Source organism: Anser brachyrhynchus (genome assembly GCF_964034855.1).
Source record: "Anser brachyrhynchus genome assembly, chromosome: 1".
In the NCBI taxonomy this organism is placed as follows: domain Eukaryota; kingdom Metazoa; phylum Chordata; class Aves; order Anseriformes; family Anatidae; genus Anser; species Anser brachyrhynchus.
In genome coordinates this window covers 87,269,178-87,283,125 of record NC_137694.1, presented here as the reverse complement: position 1 = coordinate 87,283,125, position 13,948 = coordinate 87,269,178, and the positions used below count along the sequence as shown (strand labels likewise).

Below are 13,948 nucleotides of genomic sequence, written 5' to 3'. Positions count from 1 at the left end.
TATTTTTATGTTTCCATCTTCGACCAAAAAAAAACCACCTATTTAAGCAGAGGCATATTGCATGAGGCAGTACTTTCAAATATGAGTTGGCAAGAGGGATGTGAGAGAGAAGATGCCAATACTTTCCTACACATCAAAAATGTTAACTGCTTCTTCAAAAGAGGAATTTTTAGAACATGATTTCATAATGTAGAGGTATTGGAATGCATTTAAATATAAGTCAAGCCCTAGCTGTAAGGAGCAGCAAGTGTTTTTTTTTTTTTTTTTCTGACAAAAACTTCTTTCAGTTACATAGACTTCATGTGCCTGATGCTATTGGGGACTGAGTAACATGATACAAGAAACTAACATAAGATGCATTAGAGATGATCCCATCAAAACATGCAATTAATTTGAAGAGAATTTTCTAAATGATATGTTTTGGTCTGGTCAGGAGCAGAAGTTAATGTCTCATTATTTCTGTGTCAAGATCCTGAGAGATCTGTGATCCTTCAGCCTGAAGAAGACAAGTCTCCTCACGGGGTCTTATCAATGTGTGTAAATACCTGATGTGAGAAAACGAAGATACGGGAGCCAGACTTTCGTCAGCAGTGTTTGTTGACAGGACAAGATGTAATAGGCACAAATTAGAAATCAGGAAATTCCGTCTGAAAGCAAGAAAACATTTTTATTTTTTTTTCTATTGTGAGGGTGATCAAACACTGGAACAGGTTGCCCAGGGAGGTCATGAAGTTTGGATTTGGGCTAAAATCTGACTGAATGTGGTCCCAGACAATCTGCCCTGGATGACGCTGCTTTGAGTCCTGAGGTTGGACTAGCTGATCTGAAGAGCTCCTCTCCAACCTCAACCATTCTGTGATTCTGTAACTTGAAGCTTGAGTTCAGCATTACAAATTTGACAGTAGAAAATCATTGTAGGGTTTCTGTCATTAAATTTGTTTTTCAGCTTCAGTCAAAATTAATTTCTCTCCTCTCTTCCAGAAAACTCAACAATTTCAAGCCAAAGGAGCAGTTTCCCAACTTCATTTTGGACCAGCTCTTATCAGCCTCCCCCACCACCATGCTTAAGTGGAGTACATCCTGATTTCCCCGTTACTGCACCAGGCACCTTCCCAACACCAGATCCCAGCAGCTGGCCAGGACACGGCCTTCATCAGACTGCCCCACCTCCTCCCCCTGCTGCATCTGAATCCTGGCATTATCCTTTAGCATCTCAGGTGAGCCCTTCGTATGCACACATGCATGACGTGTACATGCATCGCCATCACCCTCATCCACACATGCACCATCACCATCCCAGCTCGCACCGTGACCCCCGGTACGGGTCCCTGCTGATGCCTTCAGTACGTGCAGCCAGGATTCCTGCTCCCCAGCGTGACGTGACTAAGACAGATCCTGCTGCTGTCACCAGCGCTACCTCAGCATGGGCTGGAGCCTTTCATGGAACAGTGGACATTGTGCCAAGTTTTGGGTTTGACGCAGGTAAGATGGTTCAGTTGTGTCTGTGACTTGTTTTAGCAGAAAGAACTCAAGCAATGAAGTGGAATCCCTGCAGCTCAAGTAGGGTTTGTTCTCAGAGCCTTCTCCAAATAAATTTCCAGGTAGGAATCCCTCCTGAAATTGCTGTCAGAGCAGATGAGCTGTGAAATATCCATCTCCCTCTGCCTTTTGCTGAAAGACCCTTGTCTCCCTTGGTCCCACTCAAGACAAATGAGTTGTGACATGATGCATGTTTTTTTTGGTTTAAATCTTGTGGGAAATGGCTAATTAAACTTTCACATGGAAGCTTCCAGCTTATTCAGCCAATTCATGTTTTCATTCACCAAAATATAGCTCCAATGAGGACTGTATTTGTCAGTACATGAGGATTGCATCCTACTCATGTAAATTGGAAAAGCGTAGCATTTCCTTCCTGTGTAGCATCCAGGTGTCACATAAAGAAGAGATGCTGTTTAAGCTGTGCTCACCATCATACTGAACTCCATTCTTGTAGGGGCTAGGCAGAGGTCTCTGAATCAGATTCATTTTACTCCATCTATAACTATGGGACAACCTCCATAAACTACATCTGCTGCATCACAGGCAAGATTTGACTTGAAGGCTCTCATCTCAGCATTAGGAGCAGTCTGGTAGCCCTCACTGTTTATAGCCATTTGATATCAAAGTGATGGGTGACTTATCTCCAGAATGTCCATCTGTGCTCGTGTGCTCTGTTATGGTCTCTTTTTTCTGCGTGATGTTTATCTGACCAGCACGTTAGTACTTCTGAAACACCTTTTGTTACTTTATTCAGGAAATACTGGGTTTGCATCTCTCTTCCCTTTTCCTTGAGGTATCTGTTTCTCTGTCTTTTTGAGGATGTTTTCTTGATAGCTCTAGCTAGCTGATTCCATGTGTAAGAAGTGCTTTCTTGCTTTTGGTTAGTGTGTAAGGGAAGAAAGAATTGGTGGAGGAAAAAATGCTGTTTCTTAAATATGGAATAATAGAAACCAGAATCCAGTTATAAGTGAGTGAACCTAATACAAATTTCTTTCTTCCCATAGTAGCAACTGGTAACCAATAACCTCTTCTAAGTACCATGCCACTTACTCCTTCAAGAAATTAAGAAAAAGAGTAATAGGATTCTTAATACTGGATGATTTTATATTTATTAATAACACTTCCAGCCAACCAGATGATACAAGATGTATTATTACATTTTATGCTTTTATGTATAAGAAGATAACCTAACAAAATCACAATAGTAAGTTCTATCTTTCTGACAAATTCCATAATGGAAGTTGCTTTCTCTGAATCATGAGCAAATGGTCATTGCAACTGATGGAGGGGACGAGCCCACTGGTCTGACAGTAGCCCCAGCAGTCCAGCTCCAGAACTCTGTACTTGACTTACCTTTTGGGGGATGGAGCAGCAAACCGTGTAAGGGATTGTTTGTCAGGAAGAACCACTGCCAGGCTTCAGTACGAGTCTCACCTAGGCTGTGAGTTGTTTCGGTACCGGGCAAGCTGGCTTGTATACTGTTTTTGGCACATGCTTGGTGTGTAGATTATAGTCCATGAGTTCCTCTGGGGAGAAAAGAAAGATGAAAAATTATGTGTGACCAGTTTATAGAAACAGAGGATCTCAGCAGACCAGCGTCTCTCTTGTTTATGACTATTGAAAATGGCCATGCTCTGAAACACAATAGCACAACCTTATTGGGCAGCCTCAGCTTGATACCTAGGGCTTTGGAAACAATGGACCAAACAATGGATGTCACAGCACATAGTGGTAACCTGTGACATTACAAATATTGGTTTGCTTACCCTGCACACTCCTCTTCTATGGTCTCCAAGCAGAGACTCGCTGGGAAGGACGGGAAGTCTTGTTCAGAGAGACTCCCTTTCCACATCTGGTGGATTTGAGACAAATGCTTTGGTTACAGCTATTCAAGGTGTGATCAAGGTGGAAAGAGGGAGGTTAATTGCTCCAGTGTTTTCCATGCATGTCAAATGGAGTCATCCCAGGGAATGTGTGTTGTGCTGCAGGGGAGAGGAGGGAGCTGCTGAAGCACCATACTGAATCATATCCAGCACTTACCATCACTGTCAGAGCTTTTCTTGTTCCCTGTCCACTCTGAGGTAGGGTTTTCACTGTTTAAGTCTCCACATCACACAGATTTTTATTGCATTTAATGCTAGCGCAAGATGGCAGTCTCAGCAGAGAGGCTAAAAACTGGAGGGCCTGGAGAAGAACATACTCGCCTTCTTGTAAGCGGATTCTCCTGAGTTGGGTAAGGTCATAGTGGCAAGAAAACTTCAGTTCTGGAAGTTTTTGACCACATCTCCCTGGAGAATAAAAGACATCAGCATCTGGAGCTGTCGATATATTAGATTACATAAGCTTCAGTTAATTTATTTGGAAAAAAGCTAACACATATAGAGGATGCTTTTCAGAGTCCTTCAGATATGCAGATGATTTTTTTTTCCCCTCTTACTGTGAGTCACATTTCTTATGCTACTGTCACATGCGATTATAGAAACATTTGCAAAATTCCTCACGCTGAATTAGATGGAGTGATAGGGTTAGGATCAGGGCAGGCTGTCTGTAATCTTACCCTCGTCCAGCTACATTGTTGCATCTCAGCCATGCAAAGCCAAAGACTCCATCTTCTGAATGGACAATGCTGAACCACTTCAAAGGTTAAGAGAGGGCTCCCCTTGCATGCAGGGTGTAGTTTGGGAATTGGTTTCAGAGCAGATTGTATGGGACATTAGCATCTCGCTGTTTGCAGAGCAAAAAACAAAGTATCAATCTGTCATGCACATCTGTTTGAATTTACATGGTCCTGTTTTAGTGGGATGAGATGGGATTTAGCTACCTGATTCCCATTAAATGTGGCTTAATTCTTATGCTGTATGCTGCAAATTAACCCTTTTAGATGCTTCTGTGTTGGTACAAGTGGGATTAAAGAAAACGCTAGCCTAAATCAAAATCTGTTGCAACCTGTTACATTTGTGGCTGCTGTTATATGGTGCCTTTCCAAAGCTGAAGTGCCCAAGCTATGGACCAGCTCGATACATTTGATATCAAGCACCGAGCACAACGTGTTTGTGCATTGAGCCTTAATTCTCTGTCCTACTGATGCCAAGCAAAGCAAGGTCAGCCTCTAACAGCATTGACTGCAGTTCACAGCACATATACGTAGACCGTTGCTGCAGCCACAGTTGTACAGTGTGGGGACTAAATCCTCGCGTTCATGTTAAGGGTGAGAAAGTTGAGTTGAGCACTTAAAATTGGGGAGAAACTGCTGTCTCATTGCCACTGGAGCTGGTGGTTGCAGCATTCCAAGCTTGCCTGTGGGCCTTTGGGAGCAGAGCAGTGGGCACAGGCGCTCTTCAGGTGGTCGGTCAGATCCAGCTGGCAGCCCTGTGGATAGAAGAGCAGAGCAACTTGCCCTGCTACTGCGGAGTCTGCTGGTAGGATATCCTGCCCTGCTGTTGGACAGATGTGCTGGAAGAGGTTTCCTGTAACCCCAGCATAATAAAAGCAGAGCAGGATTTTGGCATATCTGAGGGCTGTAATTTTGTTTTAAAATTGAGGTGCACATCTGTCTGTCCTTATATTTGGGAGAATTAATAGATATTCTCTAGTCCTGGCTAACTATGGAAAGTCCACTTCGGAAATGCTTGTAAATCAGTGGGTCATGTTGAATACAGAATTTGAGCGGTCAGTCTGCTGCCTTCCGTAGAGTTGTCTCCGTTCACACATGCTACAGGTTGGTCACACTTCATCAGGCTGGTTTAGATGTTCCCACATAACCCGCATACCGTGTGTGTGGCAGTTAGCTGCATCGGCATCTCAGAGATGGAGAGTTCTGCTGTGGAATTACTGGCTTGTACAACACAAGCGAGGGTGTCTTTGCAAATGGGAAAATATTTGTTCTAGCGGCAAACTGCAAGCTACTGCTCTTGGTTAGTAGCAGGGCTGCACTTGGATTACATGTTAGAAGTGCAGATAGCCTTGCCATAAAGGATATGGGAATATAATGAGGAAAAGGCATGGAAAGTGTTTCACATTCAGTTCTGTAGCTAAGGCAACTTTCATTTTTTTGGATTGTTTTCTGTGGCTGTTTGAACTTAATAGCTATATCTTAAACCTCCTTGTTACATTTTTTTTTCTGTTTCTTGCAAAGACATTTAACTAGGAAGGTGTCTAGTCAGCTGGTTATTCCCCTTCTACCAGTCATTACTGCCAGGTGTACATCCTTTTAAGGAGGTGTGTGTAATATATTTTTTTAAACCGGTATGAACCATACAATCTATTTCTCTTCTCATCAGCTTGCGTTGCCTCCGGTGTCCTGTAGTGCTTCACTGGTAAACTTAAATGACTTCCTTGCACTCTGAAAAGTTTCTGCTGTCTGTCTGACTCCCCTTTTTATTATTATTATTATTATTATTTATTATTATTATTATTATCTTTGCTTTAAAAAAATAAAAAGGGGAAAAATAACAAAAAATTGTCATCACTAACTGTAAGGGAGCTTTGAAGGAAACTAACAGTAGTTTATTATGTCTCTGCTTGTGAGTGATACTGCCAGGAAAACACCTAACTCATAAGTAAAAAGGAAGCATCCTCGTTGAGTAAGAAGTCTGCAAGTGTGGCATGCTTTAGTTGACAGATGTCCTGTGTTTTGTTTTTTTTTTCCAATTTAAAGAAATAGGTGTAAGTGCATATGAAAAGGAGCAGAGAGCCACCCAAGAAGTGTGCTCTGCTTTCCCTTGTTGCAGCTGGACATGCAAGTGTTCGGGCACTGCTTGGGAGTCCTCACACGGATGGAGCAATGTGGTGTAATCTTTCACATGGCTATTAATAGCTTTGTAGCTCAGCTCTCACATGTTGGTCATCATTAGCGATATAACTGTACTTCTACATCGAGGATTTGGTGGATGGATCTGAATCCATCAGGCCTGTTGGAAGGCTTTCTAAAAACATGAGTCTTCCTTTGGGTTATGCTGTGTGATCAGATATGGAAATGGGTGAGCCGTCTCAGCACATCTTTAATTCTCACAGGTTACCGAACAGGCAACTTCAGCAGTTGTAACACCACTGTAGTCTGTTACAGTTGCATCTATTTATATTAGTGGTGTATTTGGCCTTAAAATCATAGCAGATTAGGTAGTTGGTGCATTGGTCTTGGTATAGCAGGACAATATATTGCACGATGCAGAACAGAGAATTGCTGTCTACACAGCAGTGGTTTATATTGGGAAGTGAACCTTCATTTCATGAAATTTAATTTTCTTGGGTCAAAACATCAAGGGACAGGCTTTAAATCAGTAAGGCTTAAGTTCCTTACTGCCTCTTAAAGTATGCGCCTGCACCTCTCCTTTTTACTGTCCCTATAAATGAGCAAAACCATATCTTCTTTGGGAAGTTTCATCCCCACCTCCCCCTCTATTGTCTGGATTTTAGGTATCCACCCTGTTGGGTGTAAATCTAGTGAAGATTGAATCCCTCTGGAGTAGAGAAATCCCAGATTATAACACAGGTTCCAAGTCCATAATGCTAAAGCCACAACATAGCACCACATTTATTAGATAGTCCTCACTTTTTATAAAGGAAAATGCTAGAAGAACTCATAACAAATGCAAGCTGAAAATCATTAATTTTTCCCATGTGGAAGCACTAGCCGTTCTTGGCTAAAAATCTGACATTCTGTAGGTGAAATTATTTGGGTTTTGTACTTGCTGCGGGAACATTTTACCTCTCTCCTCTGTAAGGTGAAATACCATAGAAACTGTGAGATCCTAAAGTGTTACAGATCTTTTTGAAAAGAGATAGAGTCAATAGCTGGCCCCTATCAGGAAAAATGATGTTGTTCCATAGTGGATAGCCTGCACAGACCTCGCAGGATGATTTTATCACGCCATGCTCCTCTCCAAATGAGGCCAAAACAAGGAAGCACACATTTACCAGCATTCCTGAACTGCTTGAGACAGTCTAAAACTTCAGTGGGGTTTAAGTTCGTCCCAAATAAACTATAAAAATTGAAGCAATAGCAATGTTACTAATGAATCCACTAGGCTGGTAAGTTGTGTTTGTTTTTGTTTGGGGAGGGGGAGGAAGCAGCTGTATCAGATTTTAAATGTTACTTTTCTTTTCTGAAATCCAGGTCTACAGCATCAGGACAAGAGCAAGGAAACTTCGTGGTTCTGAAGTTTAGATATAACTTAAGACCATCTAGAGCTGGAGTCAGCGCAGCTGGGCGGGCAATATAACCATCGTTGACTCCTTCTGCACAGGGCAAAGGACACACATGAAGATGAAGAGCCAACCATTCTGGTTTTGCTATTGAGCCTTTTATTTTTAAGGCCACTTATGGGTCCCACAGAGTTGGAAAACAAACAAACAGACAAACTCGCTTTTCTTTCTTTCCTCATCTGAGCCTGCTGCAGCTGGGCAACCTAACTCCTTTCTGCTACTTTAACAGTGTTTTGTTTTGTTGAGCTTGGTATTTTTATGAACAGTTTCAATTGTCAGGGAAAAAGACTCTCCCTTGACTACAGTGCGCCTCCTTTCAGGAATACGTTATTTTGTAGCTCTTTGTGCATCTATTTTTGTAGAAATACAGAAAGTTTGGGTAAGGATTGATGGGCTATTTTAGGATGACATATTTTTTTAAAAAAAAAATTGTAAAATTGTTAAGTTCTGTTTAAAGAACTTGCTCTCAGAGAAGCACTGGCAAAAAATGTATAAAATGCTATTTTTAGATGTCCGTGATGTGTTTGTGCATTTTGGGTTTGTTTCTTGTTTTGTTTTGTTACCTCAAATATCTATCTTTCCCTTCTTTTTAAAGAGCTAAACCTTCCTTCTTTCCACATTACTAGATCTTGATGTTTTTGTCCTCTAGTTCTAGCTTAAGCAAGTATAATTCACACCTAAAGTTTCAGCCAAACATTTTTCCTGCTGGTGTTAGATTCTAGTAAGGGTGTGTTTTTTCTTGTTTCTAAAGACAGCTTAGTGCTGTACTGATTGTCAGAAATTTGCAAACACCTTTAACATGGAGCAAAGCCTGGGGTTACAGAAACTGCATTTCCAACCCATCCATTCTTTCAAAATGGACCAAATACTTCTATGGATTTTTTTTATCAGACCTGAGTTTGGACCTTATCCATGATCCACAGAAGCTGATGAATGCAGTCACCTATGAGTTGTGTTTCAGATGCTCATAGTGATTGTAACTGCTAGCATACTCATATTTTAAGTCACAAGGCACGACTTTCCGCTAAGCTATTTCAAGGGTTTTAACCTGTAACATGAATGTTTAGGATAGAAATGTAAATTTTATAAAAATGTGTGACTTGCAGAAACAAAATGTTTTCACATGGCCTGATCTGTCTGCTGAGAACCTCATGGGAAGTGCTGACACTTTCAACGCCTGTCGATGTCAAAATCTGGTTGCCTAACCTAAGATTTGTTGGGGGCCTTAGGGGACCCCAGCTACAGCTCTTGAATGTCATAAGAAGTTGTATGTGCTCAGCATGCACAAAAGCTGGGCTTTGCTGCTGTCAGGGTAAGAATGAACTGGGAAATTATATGGCCATATCTAGCCACAGCACACTGCAAGGTGTTTGGGAAACCCCATTTCTGTCCTGGGCCTTGAGTCTGACCTGATTAATAATGACTTTAATTGAAGCCAAGGCGGAGCAGGATCCAATCCTGAATAAGGGCTGCAAGATTGCCCTCAACAGCCCACATCCTGCAATGGGCTGCTGGTGGATCAGCCTCCAGGCCCAGCAACATGGTGGTAACTCCAGCAACATGACAGCATGTGCTTAGGTGGGACTGAGTACAGGATCAGGGCCTAGGTTGCCAAATCCTGGCTATTGCTTGGAAATGTTGCCTTTCTACTCTGTTTACCTTCAGTGAATGAATATTTTTGGGATCCCACTGTAATATTTCCCAGGGCTCTCATATTATATTTCTGTTATCATTGTTTTCAGACGTAACTGTCTAAAAGGCAAACCAGCTACATGGAGATCAAGACCATAGACATCAAGACATTTAAAAAAAAAAATGCTTTTAAGGCAGTGAACATTGTGAATGTAGGCTTGTCAGGTGGACACCACATGGGGGTGTGTGTGAAAGGCGAGGGGGAGTGTTGGGATGTGTCTGCCAGTCTGAAATTCAGGCCTTCCTCCCTGCACTGCTTCTTCTCTCCAAGCTTTCGAACTTGATCCTATGAGGTGTTGAGTTCTCCCTTGACATGAGAGGGCTTGATATGCTGGCACTGTGGGCAGTAGGATTATATCACAGTTTGGTAAGACCCTTAATCATGTATCTTGCTGATACGACGTTTGAGACAGTGTAAAACTGTTGAAGGGACTATTCTTAAATATTACCTAAAAATAATAGGGTTGTTGTTAGTGTGTTGGGATGCTGAATTAAATATTATTCTCCCTCAGCCCCACCTCTTGTCCTTATAGTCTGTCAGCATTTCTTCCTTAAGGAGTTTCACTCTCATGACAGTTCTATATATTGTTGCTGCTCTGGTGGAGCTAGCTTCTCGGTTTGTCAATGAATTAGTGATGGAATGGGAAAAGTGCATGGGAAGGAAGGTAACAAAAGCCTTCATGGCTTCTTTATTTATCAGAACAGTATAATTCAGGAAATATCTCAGGAATATGAGTTTCTGAAATAGATTAAAAATTGGGAATTATTACAGTATTAGAAATACTGGAAAAAAAAACCCACAAGATTTATTATTATTATTATTATTACTTTTCCCTGAACTTGGCAAAGCTGGAAGGCAAAGAGGCAATGTGTCACAAGAGAAACAACAAGAAAAGTTGTAATTTAACTCTTTGAACATCAGGGTTGGAGATTTTGGGACAGGGTGAGCAAAACAAAAGGCAGTGTTTCTTTTTAATATGTAGTATGTTTGACTTCCTGAAATAGTTAATGTCTAGCAAGAGCAGTCTGTTCATTGTCTTTGTTTTTGCAAGCTCAGATGGTGAAGGATCTCCTCCTGTTCCCTGTAGTTGTCAAAGCAGAATGAGACAGGAACAATCAAGCCTGAAGTTTGCACTGGAATTCCTTTCTGGACTGTTTTATTGAGTTGATGGCTAAAGGGAGTGGATATGTGATGATTCTGTTGCTTCTTTCTTCAAGGACTACTGTCATGCACTGTTTTGCTCAGCGGCTTCCACTGCTGAACTTGTGACTGTGCTTAAAGTACTTGTATAAATATGCAAGGTTTTGGGAGACAAGTGCCAATAAAAAACTGCTATTTTCTACAGCTGTTCACGCACCAGTCAATTGACTTTGAAAGACAAATTTCCTCAGTAACTAACTGTCCCCTGTACTAACAAATGAGATGAAAGTAAAAGCACAAGTACATAGCAGTAGCCCTTCTTATATAACCTGTGATTTGAATGACAGGAAAGAAAAAAGGCTTATGACACATTTTTAAGTTAAATTCAGCAGATTTGCTTCTCTGTCATGCGTACACATATACATGCACACTTACACGCACAAATGTTCTTATGAGAAGCAGATGCTATGTTGGTATTGCTCTTGAAGGAAGAGGGGAGTGCTCGCTCATGATGTTGCAGTTACAGCTTATTGATGGCAGTGAAAAATAAAAAAAAAAAAAAAATGATAAGGCTGCTCGTGCTACCAAAGGGCCCTTAAAATCAGGTCACAGGCAAGTTATGTCTTAATGTGTTCCTAAAGGACTTGTTTCATTCTTTTTGTGTGTGGTGAATTCCAGTGATGTACTAAGAAAGTGAATGATTCATTTTTTGAGGTCTTACAAAAACATGATGTACTCTGACACTATTTCTGGGACAACACAGGGAAACTATTGTTTTATTTCAAGAAAATCTAAATACTAAACTCTTAAAATTGTCCAGGATTTTATTTCATTCTTATTAATGTTGAGAAATCTGCTGACAATTTTTTTTTCTTGTTTGCTTGAAGACTGGGGGTGTTCCACCTGACCACCAGTTTTTGAAAAGCAAATATCCATTTTGTTTCAGCTGCATTTTCCAATCCTAACAAGAGAATGCTATACTACAGCTATTGAACACCCAGCAGATCTGATTTCTGGTAACCTGAATAAGCTACACTTGACAGCAGTAAAATGCACTTTGTTCTAATTCCTCTCCTCACCAGTCACACAAATTCAGTTACCGGCTTTTCTGATGCCTCTTTCACAATGTGAAAGTCTTCAGTGAATGTTAGGGTTTTCTCAACCTTCTGCTTCTCCTGCCTTCAAACATGCTTTTGGGGATGAATCTCTTTGCAGCTTTCAGAGAGAGAGACTGATTGCACACCTCTTGAGAACAGAGATTGTGGGACGGAAGGGAGTGTTGTGTCTCCCCACCTGTACTTATGATCAATTGCCTTGCACATACCCAACCTTTCTGCTTCCAGCCTATTGTGTATGTCTAGCTCTTCACTCCCATTTCCTTATATATGTGTATATATTTACACACACAGTTATACCTAGTTCCCTCTATTCCACCCTCATGCTTCAAATGCATGTCATTTGGAATTGAAGTGAATGACATCACTAAATTTCTGACTGAAACAAACAACAAAAAAGATATTTTATTGCATTCTCCATAACCTCAGGAGTGAATGGAATTTTTCCATTCTTGTAAAAAAAAAAAAAAAAGTGAAAAAAACAACCCCATACCTCTCAGCCCAACCTTTCAAAAGCCCTGATTTGTTTTATGTATAAAGATGACCATGAAGTCAGCAGAGTTATGTAGAGAGGTGCAATATGTTGCCTTTCAGCAGACAAACATATCATGTTGAATACAATTCTTTTAAATAATTTCAGGTAGAATGTTTTTCTCCATATCAATGGACCAGCAACATACGTTTCTTTTAAACAGTTTAGAAATATATATATGTTAAATTGATTTCTTGGCTTTAATATGTTTGCCTTTGTGCTTTTAACGGTTATTTGAATGATAAATATTAATTGTGTGTGTAGATTTTTTTAAAAAGTTGATGCGTGTTGTTTGGAACTGAAATCTCATGTAAAGCAGGATGGTATTTAAAAATAAATACTGCTTTTACATATTAGCCCTATGGGCACAATCAGACAGTTATGATGCAAGAAGAGTTCCCTTTAAAGCCTAAGGGACTTGTGCTGGGGCGAGGTCAAAATCCCAGTCCCTGAAACAGGAAAGGCAGGAGGGGTCTTCTTGCAAAGGTTGAGCTGGTTGGTAATGCTGTTAGCAAAGATGATGATCTTCTCCAGCATTGTATGCTGATGGTTGGGCAGCCACTACACAACGCATTAACATTAGACTGTACTAGCAGGTTTACACTTGTCCCCTCTTACATGTTGAACTGCATGCCAAGGGGAATTAAAGATATCCCTGGAAACCTGTATTTTAGCTGCTCTTGGTCTGCAGAGTGCATGTAACCCTCTGGCTGTTCCCGCTCTGCAGTCTCCATGATGGGACCATCTTCATCCTCCAGTGCCTGGAGTTCCCTGTGAACTTGCATGGTGCTTTTAGCATCTAGTAGAGGTCATTTAGAGACAGTGATAATTAAAACATCATAGTTCTTATGCACCCACTCAAAGGCACAAGCCTTCAAGATGGATCAGCTGTGCATCATTGATGATGGTCATTACAGGAGCCCTATCCTTGCTTCCTTCCTTCAGTGTCTATGTAAGTCTTTGATGGCATTGAGATCATTGGGACCAGACGTGAATGCCTGAACTGCAGTCCAGCATTGGCTGACACAAAGTGGAGGCCCAGGGTCTGGTCCAACATCAGTGGATATAAATTGGAATCCTCCTTGATTCCAGTGGGCTTGGGCTCAGGTAACTAGTACCTATATAAAACCAGTATTTATAGCAGTTGAGGTTTACAGTAATCATAGTAAAGTATCTGCAGAACTATGCTGCACTTTCTCTGCTAGCTGTTTGTAGCTATCTTTTAAAACCATCTGTCAAATCAGGGTTTCTCTCCTTCCCCACTTGATTTCCAACCCTGCTTCCCTCAAAATTCCATTGAACATTTCATCCCTCTCATCAAAACTGGTGGGGGACTTTGTATAAAGAAAAATGTCACTGTTTTAATTACTGAATAAATAATTTAATGTGAATTTTATTGTTATATTTTTAATGTAGCATTTTTGGTTTGGTCTGTATTTCTCAACAATTAGCTAGTGCTTTATTTTTATTCTAATGCAACTGAAGAACTCATAAATCTCTTTGTAAATTACAGCATCCTGAGTTTCTATTCTTTTTATGAGAATAATTTTTACAGCTAAGGGTTTGTTTCCTGTTGAAAACCCTGGAAAACAAGTGTTCTAAGATGGTCCTCTACTGAAATTGGACAGAGTGAAGTCCTAGCATATAAGGCTTTCCAGTTCAGACGCTGTCATTTGCTTCTGCTTTGATGTCTTACTTGTTTCTTTATGTCTTTTTAAGTTGCTT

At 40.8% G+C, this 13,948-nt stretch overlaps 1 protein-coding gene across 17 annotated transcripts in view; it reads left to right on the top strand.

Moving 5' to 3' along the window:
- Nucleotides 1-13,614, top strand: part of VGLL3 (vestigial like family member 3) — a 47,543-nt gene extending 33,929 nt beyond the window's left edge. For 15 of the 17 annotated variants that reach the window (XM_080594372.1, XM_080594369.1, XM_080594373.1 and 12 more), the window contains 2 exons: nt 982-1,482; nt 7,655-13,614. In XM_080594372.1, the coding sequence (XP_080450498.1) occupies nt 982-1,482; nt 7,655-7,698 (545 nt within the window). In that variant the 3' untranslated portion in view covers nt 7,699-13,614. Of the gene's footprint in view, nt 1-981; nt 1,483-7,654 lie in introns of those variants that run through there. The other 2 variants (XM_080594374.1, XM_080594368.1) reach the window with 2 other exon arrangements.
- Nucleotides 13,615-13,948: the final 334 nt, after the last annotated feature.